A 21,141-nucleotide genomic window follows, 5' to 3' on the forward strand; every position below is an offset into this window, starting at 1 on the left:
GCCTCATTCAAGTCTCGCGATGCAGGCGCTGCGTGAATGCGTAGCATGTGTAAATGCAAAGAATGAAAACATGGCGGAAGGTGGTGATAGCGGCACTCAGGACATTTTCCCCCCAACTAAACGCACAAAATCTGAGGTCTGGGTGTACTTTGGGTTTCTGAAGAATGCCGAGGGACAGCTGGTGGAGGACAACTATCCTTTGTGCAGAACATGCAGAAAGAAAGTTGCTGCGAAGGTTAGCAACACTACAAATCTGCTGGCTCATCTCCGTGACCATCAACCACAGCTTTACAGCCAATGCAAGTTATGCTATGCAAACGTCACTTATTGTGTGAGGGACTTCGGTTTTACTAAGATTGTCATAATGTGTAACTCTCGACGTATGCGGGACATTTGAGCTGTATCTGTCCTCCTAAACGGTGACTAGGTTTTCCGTTTTTCTTTAAGACACTTAGGAGCTAATACTAGCTGAGTAGCTAATAGCCATATTAGCAGCTATGTTGCTAAGTGTTTCAAAACGAAACGGAGCTGTAAACACTGAGCGGAGCCGACAGAATATAAACTGACGTAACGTAACGCTAATTGAGATCAACTATGATTGAATCACTATGATTATGGTTATTGTATGGCGAGCTAGAATCGATATAGACGGCCAGTTATGCTTTCTCAACATAAGCTCAAGGAAACAACACAAAACGCTGCCGTGGTAACCTTTTAGCCTTAATGGAGGCTCTTGGTTTTAGAAGGTTAATTAAATTCACTGCTCACAGTCTTGACCTAACACACACACACACACACACACACACACACACACACACACACACATGAGAACATGCACTCCTTTTCTCATACAGGCACTCCTCTCACTCGTAATGATGACCATTGCCCTTAGGGTTTTTTTGGTTTCTCCTGCACATTTGTGATATCTATTCTATATATTGTATGTTTTTTGTTCTACTCTTGCATTGTTTTGTTTTACATATATTTTTCCTCTTGTGCTAATAAGTAAATAATATATAAATTGTTTACATATTTTGCTGACTATGTTTCTGTTGCTGTGCCAATCCCTTGCCCCTTTAATGTGAAAGTTTCATTTTAATATAAGATTTTGGCTGTTAACATTTTAGTATGATAAGGAAGTTACAAGATTTAGTTATTTCAATGTATCTATTTTTTGGACATTTTACAGCGCTTAAAAAAATATCGCGATATTATCGTTTACCGTGATAATTTGGTCACTATAATCGAGATATCAAATTTTCCATATCGTTACATCCCTAATGGAAGGACAGAGTTGTCTCGCCTTTAAGCTGGCATTGGAGGTAGTAACCTCGCTGAAACGATCAGTGCGTCAGTCAATCAGTAGGCCATTTAATTGGACTGCTGTCCTTGTCACAGTATACAAGCTTAGAAGGGGAATCAATTAATTGACCCAAGTATGTCCGACTCCACTACGATAAGTGGCGATATGCCCAAGGGCTGGGCAGTATGGCCTAAAATCAATATCACAGTATTATTTTGGGGGGATGCGGTGACGGTATGATATCACGGTATCGTCTTCTCTCTTTTTTTTTTACACCTTAAATAAAACAATTTAAAAAGCCATACAAGTCTAGGATGGAAACTATTTATTGTCAGAAGTAAAACGGTTGCTAATCCATCTATTATTGTGTATAAAACGTTATATAGTGTCTATAGGAGCCAAATATGTTATTAGGAGGTTGCTTCTAACTGTGTAATTCACTGTGTGGGCATTGGGGGTCGCTGTACTGTCACCTGGTGAGTTCAGGTATTTTAGGATGTGACCTCACTATGGTCATCAGGTGTTTGACCCGGAAGGGCAAAAGGTTTTTGACTGCTGTGGCGCTAACTGCCGGCGTTTTCTTTGTTTTATCAGTTGTCAATGAAATTGGAATAAAATGTTCATTATACTGCATCACAAGACTAGCGTCCAGACTTCTTTACTGAGCATCAAGAACGGTAACGTTAGTGTGAGCAACCAGTAAGTTAGCGAGGCGCGTCAACCAGGTTATTCTGGGTCAAGCATCTCAGTAGCTTGAAGTATAAGACTTAGCTCCTACAGTGTGTATAAACGTTAGAGGGAAGGGGGAAGGCTGGCGGCTCCCGGGCCCCCTTCTCACGTGGGCCTGGGTTTGGTGCGGTCGGCCAGGCCACCTCCATCACGTAGCGAGGGAGATGCGTGAGGCAGGCAGGCAGGCAGGCAGGCAGGCCGCCGGGCCCCGTTCTGCCGCTGTAGCCAGAGTACTGCGGTATGAAGGTAACCACAAAAGCAGTATCGCGGCTCATGTTTACTGCGGTAAGTTACCGTCACCGCGAATACCGCCCAGCCCTAATCAGAGCATGTGTTGTTCCGATATGTGATTATTACTGTATTTGTGTACCATAGAGGATCAGCAACGCAACAAAAGTAGGCTACTGGTCGAGATACAAGTGCCATAGAGAGGAGAGAATGAAACACCATAACCTCCTGTTATTAACTCTGGGGTCAGGGTTGTGTGGGGAGCTCTCCGCGGTGCTGAACGGCTCCCGGCGGGCGAATTTCTGCCTTGATGGTGCGCCGCGACCGGCTCTGGGTCAGCTGGGAAAGGCTTGAGGCGAAGCAGGCTCACGGCTTATGTGTTTGCCACTTTCTTTTTCATTTTAATCCACACCATGATCTTTTCCTAACCCTAACCAAGTGGTTTTTGTGCCTAAACCTAACCAGACCTTAACCACAGGGCATCATGATGATTTCAGAACAACGGGACTTCGGAACAATGGGATGTCGGACCAGTGGGCTGTCGGAAAAATGGGCAGACCCCATTTGTGAATAGAAGATTACAGGTTAGGGTAGTACGACGCAGTTTTTTTGAGCGGAGTGGTGAGCGAGTGGAGCGGGATAAAATTTATGATGGAGCGGAGCGGAGCGAAGAATGCGCAGAACCAAGCGGAGCGGACGAACGGCGCAAAGTGACAGGTCTGCGAGCGAGGAGCGGAAATTTTCACCCGCTCCGCTCCGCTCACATGCTCTGGCCCTAATATGCCCCCTTTCAGCTTTTTCCGGTTGACCTATTACGTCACAGACCAAACAATCGAACGTTGTCCAGCTGCCACTTTTTTGAACAGTTCACCATTCTGTGTTTTCCTCCCATTCGTGTATTTCAAATTATTTAACTCTTTCAGCTGACACAACATGAACTGTGTCTCCTCGTCATCCAAAAATACAAAGCTCTGGATGTAGATTTTGCCATGTTGTTACAGATTTTTCTTCTGTTACATAAGATGCTATGCATATGCTGTTCGACTTCTGCATCAAAGCCTGGGTCAGGAACTGTGGTGCATGTAAAGAGCACCTTGGCCTGCTTGACTGTATACCATGCAGGAGTAATTTGACTCCCGCATCGCATTATCTGGGTGTTAGTCCAACTTTGAGAAATTTGATTTAGTACTATTTCAGTTGGAACATGTTTACGTGTTTTTTAAAGTCTGGTTTTAGTCAGACTAACACAATAAATAGGTTTTCTTTAACGTCATGTAAACATACTGAATGTCCATATAAAAGGGACAGCCGGCAGGATGAGTTCATGGGTGGCACGGATGTGATGTTTTGACAAAGTGTTATCCATACAAACCACCATGGGAGGTTTAAAAAGCAGCTGATAGCAGTTAGCAGCTAACTCAAAGAAGAACAGTGGCTGAAAATGTCCACAATTTGAGAAAACAATGACGATCCGGGAGCTCTCTACCCTCCAAGCAGAAGATGAGATCAGCTGCCATGTAATAGAGATGTTAAATGATTGTTATGGCCATGTTATGCCATTGTTATTGCTTATAAAGAGGCTGACACTGTTGTGGTACATGTCATGCCCGTCATGCTCATGTAGTTTTTATTATTAAAACTTAAAAAATATATATATATATTCTTATATTAGTTGTTGACAGGCGGGGTGCTGTAGACTGTAGTAGGAAATGTGTATTGGAAACTGTTTCTTGTTTTTGGTCGAGGCTGAAAAGGAGTTAAAGGACAGGTTCACTTTTTCAGCTCTGTCTGCAAACAATACTCACATGACCACATGTACATTAACCTGAGAGTCACTGGTGACTCTAATCATTGCTTCTGTCAGTCTGTCTGGCCCTGAGGAGATCCCTTCCAAAAGCGGTTTCAGTGTAAGTGATGGGTGACAAAATCTACAGTCCTCATTCTGTGTAAATTCTAAGGTAGAGCTAAATATGAGATTTTATGATTTTGCACATCAAGATCATACAAACTGGAGTTGAAGAGTTTGAAAGATGTGGCCTTTTACCAGGCTATGATGGTCTAATAAAAGTCTCTATGCAGTTGCATTATGGCTAAAGAAGGATCCAGTATTTTGGAGCATGATTAATATTTGGGGCCAAGAGTCTGGATATCTCAGCCTCTGCTGCTTCCATTTCTTTTTTAGTTCTGTGATAGCTGTGGTTGGAGGCACTATATTTTCGGGTTGTCTGTCTGGCTGTACATGTATCTGTACATCTGTACGCCCGTCCATCCCATTCTCATGAATGCAAGATGTCAAGAGAGCCTCGAGGGAATTTCTTCAAATTTGGCAGGAATGTTCACTTGGACTCATAGATGAACTGATTAGATTTTGGTGGTCATAGCTCAAAGGCAGGGCTTGACGCTAACTTTTTTACCAAGGAGCACGTGCTCCTAAGTTGAAAAAGAAAGGAGCGCACAAAGAACTTTAGGGGCACAATGTAAATTGATCAAATAATGTGTTTTCCGTAATAAACGTGATGCAAATAGACATTTACAAGCAAAATTTTTTAATCAATTTGTATACAAAATGTACAGAAAGGTAAAATCATCAAGTTTTGAAAAAGTATTGCAATTTAATTTTGTCTTTAATGTTATTATCTTATAGGCTATATATTATCTTTGCAATATGATTATCTTATATAATGTTATTACTATCCTAAAACATGCTCCAGGTCCTCTGAAACTCTGCAGGACTTTAGCCTCTTTCACACAGAGCGCGATTTTCGCAGCGCCCACCGCGGGGTAGGGCGCAGAGCAAGCGGAGAGCAAGGCACGCAAGACAGGATTTCGGGGAGTACAGGCTCGTTCAGGAGCTACAGCTCCATGGTGACTGCTTCCGGGTCTACTTCAGGCTCTTCTCTGCTATTGGACGCGCCGAGGTGTCGTCACAGCGCGTTGCGGTGAAATAAAAAAAAATTCAATTCGAGCGCAGGCTGGCGGCGCGCAGACGTCGGGGCATGCGGCCTCTCGCGCGGCGCTCAGCTCGGCGGCAGAGCAGTGCGCTCTTGTGCCGCGGTAGCACATACACAATGAATGGGTACGTCGGCGGAGGTCTGCCCTTTGCGCGCTCTGTGTGAAAAGGGCTTTATTTCCACCCTGCCCAGCAGCGGTACCGTGGCGAACCAGCGGTACCGTGGCGAACGGTCCCTAACTGCGGGGAGAACGGAGCAGGCTTCCCCGGAGGTCCACTGCTTATCCCGGTCCATCTCCTCCACACTTTGACTTATTTCCACCCTGCCGACAGTGGGACTTATATTCATTGTGCCGGCAGTGGCTTGGAAAACCGCCCATAACCGTGTCACACGGGGAAGAGGGAAGAGGGAAGGCGGCTGGAGTTCCTCCAACATTTGTGGTTAGAGTATCATATTTTTTTTATTGACAAAAATATAGGCTGCTTCTGCTGATTTTTTTATGCGCACATGTGCCCCTAAATATTTTTTACAGTTCGCACACACCTATTTTTAATTTGGCACAAACATTCACTTGGACTCAAGGATGATCTGATTAGAATTTAGTGATCAAGGGCCTAAGTCACTGACCTTCCATCTGTCTCATTGTCGTGAATGCAATGAATCATGGTGTTCATGTGTTGCTTTTAATGAAAGCAGTCAATATAACAACTGAACAATTATTTGAATGGCACATTGAACTAAACATTGGAACATTTCTTCTTCACCACCTTGGGAGCGTTTAAAAAACGCAGATAGGCCTATTTTTGTCTGCTTTCAGGTGGTTGAAGCGACATATTTTCCGAAGCACGCTCTGTCTGTGGGTGGGAGTGTGCTGACCTGTGTGTGTGCGCACACGTATCTCTGTGTGTGTGATCCGATCCAATATCGATTCGACTGGAGATTTCTCAGTTACAATACCAGTTTTTGCTAGTATGTGAAAGAGATTCTCAGAGAACTAATAGTGTAACATTTACATGGAATTATTTTTTTAAAAGAATAAATTCACAACAGGAATAAAACTGAATATTTTATAACTAAATGTTTCTAGAGCAGCAACAGTAATATTAAAACAGCAAAGTCACAATATAAACTTATTATCTCACTGGAAACAAAATACAATGGCAACAAAAACTCTTCACTTCTGTTTACGTTCAACAATGTTATCAAACACAACGGAGCTAGCTTGCCTTTTAGCCTCATTGTAGCCTGTAGCTCTAACTTCCTCTCTTGGCTTTGTGTTCACGTGTGCGTGCTTGCGCGAGACCTTGAGACATGGGCACCGCGTTCATGTATGCTGCAGGTGCAGCCTGGACCAAAATGTTTTTGTTGCCATTTGCGGAGCCTGGGCTGCCTACAGAGACCGGACTTTTTCACAGCATATTCAGAGGACATGTAGCTAGCGGATCGGGAGGAGATGTTTGCTGTATGTGACAAAAACTTTTCAAGCTTAGGAAGACTTAGATAGCCTTTAAAAGATTGATCTTTGATTTTACGAATAGATATCAGGTCATGCCAGTGAAGATCAATTTGAATCGGATTAATCGATTATTTTAACCCACCCCTAGTGTGCGTATCGGGGCGGAACTCCACCATGCATGATACAGATAGCAGAGAAGAATGCAAGACTATGTAGAGACAGAAATGACATGCTGTCATGTAAATCAGATAAATAACATAAGGCTATTTAGTTTGTTTAATAAAAGGACAAGATATAGACCTGTTCTATAGGAAAGGTAACCTTAAATGGCTTCTGTTGTGATCTGGCGCTATATACTGTAGAAAATAATGGGAGAGGAAACACTGCATTATAATGTTCTGCAAAAACACTTTTTTTGGCCATTACTCAACATCATAGAGGAAGATTCTTATGAAGCATCCATGTTTTCACAGATATGGATGTAAACTGTAAGTTCAACTAATGCGCAGAGGCATACAACTACAAAGCAGTAATTATAGTTTACACCTGTCCCTTGTAAGTCTCCCAGCAGAATGGAAGTGCTATACTAAATTGCTTCCTTTAGGGCCAAAGGATATTCGTAACTCCCTGACCCAAGAGATCAGAACTACAGCAACACTTGTTGTAGGAAGAACAGCTTTATAGTCAGACCAAGGTGTTTTGGCTTGTGAGCTTCACCAGGGTCATCATAAAACACATGACAGAGAATATCTAAATTAAAATAATTTATATTTAAAATTATTTTGAGTTTTGACCTCTACAGATGTTTTACCTTTTCTATGCACCTTGGAAGCAGATGAAGTTATGTTAGAAAGCTATACTCTGCTTCTGCTCGCTGCTCCCAACAAATAATTACATTAAACTGCCTTATTTAATCATACGAGAGATGGATAACTTTTACTGTCCAATGCCCTTTTTCTCATTAAAAAAAAGTCTATTTCTATAAATGTTGATTTCCCTATACAGCTAAACTCCTGCATTTGGAGTCTGCCATTGCAGATAATTTAAACATGTCAGTTGCATGTCATATTTGATCCATCATAGTGTAGAATAATTTGTTGACATGGTGCAGCTCTAATCTTTAGCGGTTCGCTTGTCTGTGGGTTGGCAGAGGGCCGAGAGGAGGGGGTTGGGTGGACAGAGGATAGAGAGCACGGCAGAGGGAGGAAAAAAGAGACAAAGCTATGAGGGAATATTGACAGGCTGTACAGTGGAAAAGTAGCAACAGTGCTGTATGAACAGCAGCGCAGTGAGAACAGCATGTCGCCTCCATCACTTTGTGCCTCAAAATGAATGTGATGCAGTGTTGAGCTATCGAGCTCTCTGCTGCTATTGTTGGACACTGATTGCTCATGGCTGCAGCAAAGCCTGTTTGAATTAGAATAGGAAAGTGAGCAGAGATAGCAGCATATTGACTGGCATTGACAGTGGATGGAGGGGGAGAGGGAGGGGCGAGCGAGATAGAGGGAGTATTGATGGATGAAGAGAGCAAGAGAGAGAGAGAGCACTTTCTCTCTCTAATAGGATTATTGTGTAAATGTGTTTGTCTGAAGGGCTGCCCCTAGAGGCTCCCAAATTTGTATGTGTTTGTTTGTGTGTGTGTGTGTGTGTGTGTGTGCGCTCAGTGGTAGAAAAGGAGTAAAAAAGTGATATTGGATGTTTAAAATGGAAAACAACACAGATGTGCAATTGGCCATGTTTCTTTTTTTTTTGTTATAGTAGTGTGTTATTTGTGCTACTACAGATCGGCTTCAGTGTCCTTGTCAGTATGTGGGACCCATAATGGTAGTTGGGGTCCAAATATTCAAGAAAGCCTCCACTCTCAGACTCTCCAACACAGCTGAGGATCTTTAATCGACTGGAATGACTGGCACACAATTTTGTACAGACAGCCATGAGTGAGAATATCTGAGGAAGCACGAGGGGTCATGATATCAGCCCTACGAAATCTGTTATAATTTTTCCAGATTACGTTTTATTTTTTCACAAATTTTATGTTCTCCAGTTTAATTTTCCTGAATACTGTGTTTTCTTGGTTTAAGCACATTTTGTTATCAGAAAGAGTGTCAATCATGTGGTGGATGAATAAAATTTCAACAATTCAATGAAAAACAACAAACAAAATTTAATAGATTTTAATAAAGTTGATGTAACAAACACAATGTATCTTACCATTCATATGCAGATGTTACACAATTATATATTTCACCTTCTCACAATATCCTCAGCCCCATAAATGACCTGGTTAATTGCATCAGTGACATTAACATCTAGATGACCAAAAACTTTCTACAATTACACAAAGACAAAATGGAGATTCTTGTCGTGGGTGCCAAACATCAGAGGGAGGAGATCAGTTCTGAACTGATTTCACTGTCTCTAAAACCCAGTGAGCAGGTCAGAAATCAGGTGTTATCATGGATCCATAACTCAACTTTACAAGTCATATTATGAGTATAACAAGGACCACATTTAACCACCTAAAAAACATTTTCAAAGACAGACACTGAAAAACTGGTCCATTCTCATCTCCTCCAGACTAGATTACAGTAACGCCCTTCTTGCCAGGCGGCTCCAACTTATTCAAAATGTTGCAGTACTCACTGGGATAAGAAAAACAGAACATATTACTCCCATACTCACAACACTGGCTTCCGATAAAATACAGAATTGATTTCAAAATATCCCTTACTGTTTACAAAGCACTTAACAGACTAGTTCTCCAGTACATCTCTGACCTTCTCACAGCCTACATACCCCCCAGAACCCTCAGATCATCAGACACTGGTCTCTTAATTGTTAGTGTTGCACGGTACATTGGCTGTACGGTAGACCGCGGAACTAAAACACCACGGTACATATGATATCATAATATTGGAGTACCGTAGTACCACGGTACCTCACAGTACTACTACTGTGGGATAAGTTCAAAATCCAATCGCAAGAGGGTGAGTGTTCACGCGCCATCCAATAACGATGCACGCTGGCCAATAATGACGCGCGCTAGCCAATAATGACCTGACGCTCAGTATGCTGCTGCAGTGGTTTGTTTTCCAGTGACATTTCAGGTATTAGCTGAGCTATTGAGTATCTTTAAGCAGTGAAAGTTATTATTTATTTCTTTTTACTTGTAGGCTAGATTTGTTTATGTAAGCTACAGTGATTTGTTTTCCACTACAGAGCTCTACGGTGCGGGCATTTTACTCGCATTTGCGACTAAAAATAGTTTTGTGTGAGCAAAAGAAATCATTCAGGAGCACGCTGATTTCAACCAGCAGCAGAAACGAGAGGCGAATCCTGCCGGTTGTGGGTTGAATGGGGGTCACAGACAGGAATACGGCAGAGCACTATGGCCACCGCAAGGTAACGGCTTACCGGCAACCGAGAAGCCCGGCTCCAGGTCCAATAATTTCCTCTTCGTTGGTGTCATGACTGCCCAGAAGTACCTGAACAGCTAAGCCGTGGCGGCACACAGGTATGTGACGTGTCAGAGGAGAAACGAGCCGTTCACATTTCTCTCTTTGTGGCAGGTAACAGTCCAAAAATCTCACTGCACTGTTCTTAACTTACCAGAGGAGGAGGGTGGCTGGTTGATTTTTATTAATTTATTTTATATTGATCCCCCCTATGTTAATCACTTATTGATGCTGTTTTTGAAGTATGAATAAGTCAATAAGTAATTTATTCCATTGACATATCATTGATGTATTATAGAAAAGTGATTTATCTTTTTATAAATGACAAAAGGCACATCTGCCTCATTTTTGCTGTGGTATCGTGATACTACTCAGAACCGTGATACTTTCACTGGTATCATACCGTGGGTCCCAATTTTGGTACCGTGACAACACTACAAACTGTGCCCATGAACCAAAATAAAGTTATCGAAGGTGCATTCAGTCATTATGGTCCCAATCTCTGGAACAAACTGCCTGATGATCTGAGATTCTCAACTGTGTCATCCTTTAAAGTCAAGTTTAAGGCCTACCTGTACTCCCAGGCCTATGAATAGTTAGTGCCTCTGTCTGTCTGTCTGTCTGTCTGTCTCTCTCTCTCTCTCTCAAATTTCAAATTCAAAAGCTTTATTGGCACGAAAGTTTTCAAAAAAAACATTATTGCCAAAGCATAAAATACAAACACAAACACAAAATACACAATAACAGTAATATGAAAATTAATCAAAATCAAATAAAAATAGATACTTTTCATAAAATATATATGAATAAAATAAAACATGTAAATATATATTTTTATATCCTGTGTGTGTGTGTGTGAGTGATGGGCCGGTCAAAATGAACAAAAAGAAAGAAAGGAAGATACCCAGACCAGCCCACAAAGGGTCATAGGATCTGGGCTCTTCCCTCTAACCTTAAATAGAAAACTAAACCTAAACAGAAATAAAAGCCGTGAAAACTAGGGCTACCGGACCCACCAAAAAACAAAAGAGTGTGTGTGTGTGTGTGTGTGTGTGTGTGTGTGTTTAGGTCATTCACTGTCCCTCAGGCGGTGGCACGCTAATACATACTGGGCGGCAAGATTTGCCCTGTCTCCCTCTCCCAGGAGAATTGTGAACTTTGAGAGCTCACTGAGCTCTTTGAAATCAGGAACCAAAGAGTTGAACCTGTTGAAATAAATGTTACTTATGTTATCAAATGTTTTACAATGTAGGAGGAAGTGCATCTCTGTTTCGACCTCACCTGTCGAACAGTGACTACATACTCTGTTTTCTTTTGGTTGTCATGACTTTTTGTGTCGGCCTATTTGGATTGCCAGTTTGTGGTCACTGAGCCTGTACCTGGTTAGGATCTGTCTCTGCTTTGTATCTCTGACAGCAGAGAGATAGTCTGCCAATTCATAATCTCTGTTTAGGGCCAGATAACATTCTAATCTACTTTGGCTTTTAGTTTCTTCTTTCCAGTGTTCTAAATAGGGTTCTCTACATTGTTTTATAATTTGGTTGACTCTGATTAGTGTTTGGAAAGCAGTGTTGGTGTGAGACTGGTCAGAGTGTGTCTGAGAAGGGCCAGTTAGTCTCAGCACCAGCTGACACAGGGGACTCTTTTCTGGGTTTAGTTCCTGTGTTTGGAGGGCTTTGGAATGGAGGGTGTCTTGTGAGCTGACTTTAAGGTGGATGAAAAATTTCAGTGCTCTCTTTTGAATGTTAATTATCAGTGGATATATTCCTAATTCTGCTCTACATGTATTTGTTGGTGTATTTCTGTGTACGTGTAAAATATATCTGCAGAATTCTGCATGTAAAGATTCTTTTGGATGTTTGTCCCAACAGGTATAGCGCTGATGACTGAGTGGACCCCATACTTCACTACCATAGAGCGCAGTGGGCTGGATGACACTGTCAAATATTTTGAGCCAGATTTAATTGGAATTTGAAAATTATAACATTTTCTCTTAATTGCATTTAGAGTTCGTAGAGCTTTTTCTTTTAGTGCATTCACTGCCATGTTAACAACTCCCTGATGCTGTTATGGTTATACCAAGGTAGGTGTAACTCATACTATGTTCAGTGATATGATTATTTATAGACTTGCACCAATTACAATTTTTTGGGCTGATACCGATTTCCGATTTGCAGAGTGTTTGGACGGCTGATTCCGATTTTGGTTGATTCCGATTAAATTTTTTTCAAACCACTTTACAGCACACAAGATATTGCAATATTTTCTATCTTTGCTTTATTAGAATATTTTAACCAAGATACAACCAGCTTTTCAATAATCATCTCAAACAAACAAACAAAAACAGGGACATGTTTCTTAACCTGTTAAGAAACGTTTTCCTTTTTGCTCGAATATAACTTCAGGTACAGTATTGAAATAAATAAGTAAAAAAATACATACATACATAAATAAAAACATCGATAAATAAAATAATTTGTGGGTAATTTCTTGAATAGACAAAAAAGTAAAAAATATCTCCTGTGGAAAATTCACACAGGTCTGCAGGATGTGCCCGCCAGTAAGCGCATGGACACGCATGGACACGCCTCGCCTCGCCTCGCCTCGCCTCGCCTCGTCAGTTTCAAGCGGCACTGTGCAGCAGTTAAGTTTAACATGGACAATTAACAACTTTCTCCTTCTCTCTTTTGATGTGTATGCGTGAATGATTAAGGTGAGTAGCCGCCCATGTTTCACTTCCTCACATCGCCCAAGCTGTGAGTTGCACATGTGCATGTGTGTGCACTGCTGATGTTACACGATGTCAATCATGCGGCGTGCCGGGAATTTGACCGGCGTTTTAAATCGGCATATTTTAGACTGACCGGCCGGTCACAGGTCACGGAGCACTGCCGATAAATTGGTGCAAGTCTAATTTTTTATGGTAAACTGATATTTGTTCTCCTGACATCGGGGGTGTTTTTGAAAAATCATGAAATTTGTTTTTGTCTTGTTTACTGCCAGGGCCCAGTTCTGACAGTACTTTTTTACTTATGTCCAGCTGTTGCTGTAGTCCTTGTAGGGTAGGAGATAGTAGAACAAGATCATCAGCATAAAACAGAGACTTCACCTCTCTGTCTAGGAGGGAGAGGCCAGGACATTGATCCAACTGAACAGCAAGCTCATTTATATACACATTAAATAAAGTCGGACTTAAATTGCAGCCCTGACGCACACCTTCTCTCTGGGTGAAGAGTTCAGTTTGTTTGTCTCCAATTTTAACAGGACAACTATTTTCTAAATACATTGATTTAACTAAATCATACACTTTGCCCCCTATACCACATTGTAGATTTGCTGGATATCAAGGCAATTTAAAACAAAACAAAACAAAAAAAAAAACGGCGCTCTACTGTGCATTAAGAGATGTTTTTTGGGGAAATACCTACATGACTGTCAGAGAAGCCCCGTTTACAAACAGACCTACAATCCATCTCCTCTCCTCTCCTCTCCTCTCCTCTCCTCTCCTCTCCTCTCAGCGGAGGGTGCCCTGTCAGCCCTGCACTGACAGTGACAGGGCGCATCTCTTTGATCTGAAGTGACACAGCCCGTTTGCTCACGCTTCAGGGTTGTTCAATAGAGTAATTGCGAATAAATATTGTTTTAATGTGTAACTATTGAAATGTGTTACAAGGGCTTTCATAAATTCCTACAATGTTGCGGCACTGCCGCCTTTGCAGGTTAAAAGTTAATGACAGCGACTTGAAGTGAGGAGGAGCAACACGTCTCCGGCTCACCTCTGGCTTCTGGGAAAAACCCAAAAAACTCCCAAATTGGAGATGTTTTTCTTTGCCACCAAAGCCACAGCGGTGTTGGCTGCCATGCTGAATGGTAGTGATCGACGTAAGACTTGTGCCAAGGCTGTAACCCCCCACGTGCCAAGGATGTATACCCCCCCCCCCCCCCCCCCCCAGGCAGTTTAATCGTGTATTGGCAATCTAGAGCAATGACAATCCACAATATGAAATTTAGAGGCAATCGTACAGCCCTAGTGTGAAGGGTATATATATGGTTGGTGGTGCGGTATTTTGGGAGGAAGCCAATTTGACTTTTACTTAAGACAGAGTGCCTTCAAGGAAATCTGTAATACAATGTTGGTCATATCACCCAGCCCTACCCTGCATCTCTGGGGTGCTGCATTTTAGCATTTCATTTTGGACCACAAGCCTTCTTTGACCGGAGTGATTTTATCTGTGTGGTTCCCAAGTAATTGTTTTTAATTGTTTCTTCTGATGTTTTGAGTTTTTCTTTTATAATATATTGATCTGAATTTATTGGTATATCTTTGTACAGATTTTCAAAATGTGTTTTCCAGATGTCGCCATTTTGGATGGGTTATGCTTGTTGGCTGATTGTATTTACCGCCCAGACAGTACATTTTACACCTGATAAATGACAGCAAAACATAGCGCCATTATTTTTTTTCTGTTTATTTGGCTGAAGCGCTGTAATAAAACCTTTAAAATCAAAGGGAAATCCTATTTTTTATAAAATCTTTAGCATTTTTCCATGTTTTCCACATCATTGAAATGAAGGAGCCTAAATTCTTTTGAAAACGTGTATTGCGAAAAATGTTGAATTTCAAGATGTAGTGTGTGTCACATATGTCCTGTATGGGCTGCAGTCGTTAATGAAAGGAGGGAAAATGTTTTTGATATACTAATACCAGCGCTCCGCCTTAAATAATTTTTGGATAACAGGTGTTATTTTGTCTGATCCCCTCATTGTAGGTGTAGCTATTATTTTAGCAGAACCTGCTTTTTGGTCACATGTTGTTTGTTGGTGAAGCATAGTAGCACTTTATTCTGCTGCCAGCAGTGGGGGCATTGCATGTAGATCTGTTTCCTATTTTAGTACACTGATGTGATATGACTACCTTTAATATGGATAAGACAAACCTTTATTGTGGTTTTAAGTTTACTGCAAACAAGATGAACCGTCCTAACTCTTAGTAACACATGAAAAATATCATTAGATATTGAATTAAAATTCATTCATGAGTAAATGCAGCCATTTACAGGGAGGTGGTGTTCTAATTTTTTTGTGTGTCTCTATGTTCTAGGCATGATAAATTAATCATGAATCACCAAAGCCTGTGGTCTGGCAGGAGTTCTGGTGAAACTGGAGCCCCAGAGCTTTACTTTGGAGTGGAATGGTGGGAGGGTGCGGTTGTTAACAAGCAGGAGGCAATTTTAATTAGCCATGCTGCTGTTGAAGAACTCATCAGCTTTATGTTGGGATCTCTCTCTCTCACACACACACAATCAGACACACACACCCACCCACTTAGGAAGCTTGTGGAAATTAAACATCCCCCATCAGGCTTTATTGTTGTAGGGGGTGGGGGTGGTGGGAATGAAGGCAGCACAGTGAGACAGGGAGCTGGAGTGTGACACTTTATTTGTACACAATAAACACACACCCTCAGTTTTTATTTAGCCCTCAGACTCTGTGCATCTTATTGTTGTTCCCCTGTTTTTCATAGTGTGGGGGTGGACGGCCCAAGGAACAACTACCAGTAGCAATTACATCATATCTGGGATTGGATGCATCAATTATTTGCATAATGACCAACATCTGAACTTCTGGCTCTCCTATGATGCTAAGCCTCAACCCCAACCCCTCCCTTCAGGGAGGAGCGTGTGATCAGAGGGTCAACTCAAGGTCAATAACTTTACTTTATTGATATTCTTTAATTATTGGTTAATTGATTGGTCTCAGAATGTTAATGACAAATATCCATTAATAGTAAGTTGCTCCACAGTCCCCAAGAAAAGGCTTCAATTTATTGAACTCAGAGGGTGACTTTTTGCTCCTCAAGACTTAAAAGGGCCATTTTAGTGATGACTAAACCTTTCTGTGGAAACCACCCCTCAGAGTAAACCTGCACCTCTCATTTACCCTGTATGATTAAAAAAAAATAAATAGAGAATTATCTCAATAATCAGGGTTGGATTTTACCATCAGGCCCCCAGTTAAATGGCCCCTAATAGCTATAGCTGTATTATATGAAAAATTATGAAAATAGTGAATAATGTTACTGTTTTACCTCATTGTACCCTGAAATAATTTACAAAAAAGGCCCCCTAAGCACATCTTTAAGAAGAGCAACACCATAATTGTCTTTAAGAGGAAAACGCTGTACCAATCTGTTGCAGATTCAGACGTTTACTCATGAAATGTAACAATTAAAATGTGATGCATTATTATTCATTAAACTATTCAGCATTATATAACAATGCAACACCCCACCTTGAATGGATTTTAAGTACATTTAAGCAGGCTACACTGGGCTTATAATACCTGTCCATCACTCTTCTGAATGCAGTACTTTGATTTTAACAGTATACTGTGGCCTTTTTTTTTTGTCAAAGATTATTTTTTGGGTTTTGCCTTTACTTGACAGGACAGATTAAGCATTAGAGGGGAGAGAGAGAGAGAGAGGGGATGACATACAGCAAAGGGCCGCAGGATGAAATTAGGAGTGTGCCATATCATCTTGTTCACGATAATGCCGGTACATTTTTTAATATCATATGGAAATATCATGATACTTGCAATATTTCAGCTTGTTGACATATTGATGTCATACTGTTACCCACGGCAACAAGCATGGCTGAAAGCGAAATTATTACTGACTCTGCAGTTGTTCTAAAAATAGGAGCATGTCCTGAATGTTTTATGAACAGCCCGGACTTCTCAGACTCTTTTAGCGATTTGCTGCTCAGAGGGAACTCATTCAGCGGCTCTGCTGGCAGCAGCACGGGAGTCAGTGTTGTGAAGTCATTTTGTCATAAAACTTTGGTAATGTAAACCTACGTGCTGCTCGCAGCTTAACAAAAACTACTTATAAGTGAATGTGCAATAGTACATACATACAGTATAATACATGTTATAGCGTGATGGAGAAATGGCAAAGCATAAAGGTCCAGGTGGAAAAAAAACAACTCAGTCATTTACTGTAGGATTTTGCTAAAAGAGAAAGAAATCACCTGTTGATTTATATTGATCCCAGGGTACATTTTTTTGAACTTTTAAAATGTGTAATTTGTGGTAGGTTTTATTTTGTTGAACTGTTAATATTGTAAACAGAATAGGGATGTAATGATTACTGGTCAAATGATAAACTGCTGTAAAATTCCCGATGGTTAGTATTACTGTTTCAAATTTTAATTAGGGACCGGGCAGCCTAAGCTGCCAGGACCCTATTGTTATCCTGCATGTTCTTCTTCTTCTTCTTCTTCCGAGGAAATCCTACTTCCCATGCGCGAAAAATCACCAAACTTTGCACAAAGGTCCAGTCCCATGCCAGATTGCCTCAGCTGCAAAAACAGGCCAATAGTCCTGATGGTGGCGCTACAGCAAGCCTCTAAACTTCAAAATTTTGAAAATTCACAACGAATCAACCATCTGTGCTACAGATTTGCAACTTTCACCAAAATGTAGCCCCAATACTGAAGAAACTTTTGTACATTTGAACCTATTGCCAATTATGAAGTCCATCACTGTAAACTTATTAAACCTATCTCCTCCCACAATTTTTGCTCAATTGACACCAAACTTGCTACAGAGCATCTTCAGACTGTCCTACACAAACGATCCACACAGATTTTTGATTTATCGAAAATTGAGCCTACAGTGCATCAAAATGTTTGACTGTAAACGGTATTGTAAACATATACTTGCAAATTCTTGCTAAATACATTTTCAATGTTCATTAAAAAAAATGACAAAATTTTGGAGTCATGGTAGATGATGTTTGGAAAATATCAGAATTTTATCTCAAAAACTGAATTTTTTACAGCATTTTGAATTTCGCTCTCATGCGAACAATTGGAGTCAATGCAAAAATGGCATTTTTAAACATCAGTTTTTCACTTATGGAGCCAATAAATCATTGTTAAAAACAAATTACCAACATCTCCATGCTGTCTAGATGCAATTTGTGTATTTTCGGATTTTTGTCTTAATAACTGAATTTTTGACAGCCGTTTGAAATCTGCCTTTACACACTAACAGCTGCTGTCTTGCACACAGGTGACTGGCTTAGTCAATTTGTGAAGCTACATGTGACATTTCTGTTTGCCAATTAGCTCAGTGAGATAGAGCATTGTTCTTGGTGTTGAAGATTGTGAGTTCAAGCCTCAGCTCGTGCAACATTTCCATATGAGAAATCTACCCAAACTTTTCATAAAGGTCCAGTCCCATGCCAGATGTCCTCAACTGGAAACACAAGACAATAGTCCTGATGGTGGCGCTACAGCAAGCCTCTAAATTTCAAAACTTTGAAAATTCATAACCAATCAACCATATGTACTACAGCTTTGGAACTTTAATTTTGCCTAAAATTGCCCGGCCCTGACCATTGCTGCGCAGCAGCTATAATTATCATTAAAACCGTGTTTGATTACCACACTTTGAAAAACTCACGATGATACTGCTCATTGCCTGGAAAAGCAGCAGCAGTACTCAGACACAGGTGCGCATGCGCAGTTTGCAATGTTTGGCCTCTGAAAACATAGTGGAAGGCACCGAAGGCACCTGCACAGACAGTGCTCCGGAGATTTTCACCCCCTCTAAAAGGACAAAGTCTGAAGTCTGGACGTATTTTGGATTTTATAACGATACGAGGGGAAACTAATTGAAGATAGTCACCCTGTCTGCAGAAAATGCAGAAAAAAAATCTCCGCGAAGGGGGCTAACACTTCAAATTTGATGAGCCATCTCCGTGTCCATCACCCACAACTATACAGCTAGTGTACTTGTGCCTGGTACACACTACACGACTTTTCTGCCCGTTCTGAAAGTCACTATGCCACATTACACGATTGTGGAGTCATAAAAGCGTGCCGTGACTTGGCCGACAGACATGACACTCTACACGATGGTCCACACCAATTATCCCCGGTCGTCTTTCGAGACGTGTGTGATGTCATAGGTTATTCTTGTCCTATTTTTATTACTTTTACTATTATTTCAGTCACGATGTCTGTTCATGTGCCAGCCGAAATGTTATTGTAGTAACGTAAAAAGCGCCAGCAGATGGCAAGAGCTACATTTGAAGTACTGTACGCAAACATGCAAGTCGCTGAATCCTCCACAACCAAGTTCCTACAAATGTTTCACAGTTAAGGCCAATTTAGAAAATGGAGGGATTCTCTCAGCCGAGGTTATATTGGGCTTTTAATTTGAAACAAATTCAGTAAGTGTTGAGTTTGAAATGATGGCGCAATGAATTAACTTTATCAAGGCAACGAGATCGGATAAAGTTGGCTGTATTCATAGTTTATATTCATTCAAACATGTTACTTGGCTAAGCAGAACGCTTCAACTCATTATAATTCAATAACATTGCATGATTTACAACGAGGGGATAATAAGATAAATGTATTACTTATAGGTTGAGATTGATCCATGTCTCTTCCACCGTTTCAGTCTAGTGCGTCTTGTTTGAACACTGCAAANGCCAGGTTGTGGAGGGCTTTAGGGGTCGTGATGAGGAGTTTGGAGTGGATACGCTGGGGGATGGGGAGCCAGTGGAGGTTATGAAGAACTGGGATGATGTGTTGGAGTGTGTGAGAAGACGAGCAGCTCAGTTCTGGATATACTGTAGTTTCTTGAGGGTTTTGGATAAAGAACCGAAAAGGAGAGGGATGGACGGAGGCAGGCAAAGTTTCTGAATCAAAGGAGAGGGTTACCGATACCAGTATACAAGATACCCAAGTCTCTTTAAATTAGGGCTGTCCCGAATACCATTTTTTAACATTCGGACCTTCGGCAGAATTTATAATGAATATTTGAATATTCGTTCGGCATCAGACTCCAGGGTTTTTTCGGACCTAAATGTATTGCGGAGTTTTGCACAGCAGCGACCGGATCTTTGCTCTCAAACCACAAAAAAATGTGATGGCACAACAGTCTCCTTCAGTACATTATTCTATGCTTTCTTTTGATTTTCACATTGGCTCGTGATCCTGTTTAATTTGTCTTCTGATTAAATCGGAACCGCTGAAATAAGTTGTAGGAAGCCTCTGCAAGTAATTGGTTGCTGCCAGACATTCTGTGCTGTAATAAAATGGTTAATCAGCAGTGCCGTGCACTGTAGAGCCGATGCGCTGCTGGTTCTGCCGGCCTGAATAGAATATAATGTCTATAGCCTTGCTGTTGTGTGTACAGCCTTTATAGACTGAGCTGAGTAGTGATGCGCAGGTCGGCCCGTAACCCGCGGGACCCGCAAATGGACCTGCGGGTCGGGCAGCAGTGATCGTCTGTTAAATCGGTCTGTAAATGATATTTTGACATTATTGGCTATTACTGTCATGGCATCCGAAGGTACTGATGAGTTGAGCAGGTGACAGTCCGCGGTCGTTTTCAAAACACACTTGTGTCATGCACTCCAAAAGAAATTTATTGTACAAAACGGGAGAAACGGGTTCCATAATTCATATTAAATTCAAAAGATAACGAAAAAACAGCTACAAGTTAGAGGGAATAGTGATAAAGTGGTAAAACTTGGCATTGATCCACAGCCTCAGATGGATGTGCTCAAGCGTGCCGTGCGCACAAGCTCAGTAGGCTATACTATATTTTCACATTTTTAACAATGCAGTTTAAAAGTTTTGATTTTTATTGATAACCTACATTTACCAACAACAAAAAGACTACATTTAGCACCAAAAGAAAACTAAAAAAAAAAAAAAAGTAAATAAAAAAAATGAATATCGAATACCAAATTTTCATAACGAATACCTACCCATAGAAACGAATATTTGAATATCCGAATATTTGGGTACAGCCCTACTAATAACTGTGATAATTTTGGTCACAATAACCGTGATATGAAATTTTCATACTGTTACATCTCTACAACAGAATCTGAATCTCACTCTGAGTTACTGTTGTTGTTTACAAACTAAAAAAATTAGAGATCATTTAAGTGTAGATTTTACTGAATATTTGAAGGCAAACTGTTGATATGTA

At 41.0% G+C, this 21,141-nt stretch overlaps 1 protein-coding gene across 2 annotated transcripts in view; it reads left to right on the forward strand.

The window, feature by feature from the left end:
• Positions 1–21,141, forward strand: part of arhgap39 (Rho GTPase activating protein 39) — a 230,110-nt gene that overhangs the window by 33,718 nt on the left and 175,251 nt on the right. Inside the window, exon 2 of one of the 2 annotated variants that reach the window (XM_050055660.1) lies at positions 15,647–15,825. The exons of the other annotated variant lie outside the window; for it this stretch is intronic. Coding sequence (XP_049911617.1) covers positions 15,758–15,825 — 68 coding nt within the window. The 5' untranslated portion in view covers positions 15,647–15,757. The remainder of the gene's footprint in view (positions 1–15,646; positions 15,826–21,141) is intronic. 2 annotated transcript variants of the gene reach the window in all.

Source organism: Epinephelus moara, chromosome 10 (genome assembly GCF_006386435.1).
Source record: "Epinephelus moara isolate mb chromosome 10, YSFRI_EMoa_1.0, whole genome shotgun sequence".
In the NCBI taxonomy this organism is placed as follows: Eukaryota; Metazoa; Chordata; class Actinopteri; order Perciformes; family Serranidae; genus Epinephelus; species Epinephelus moara.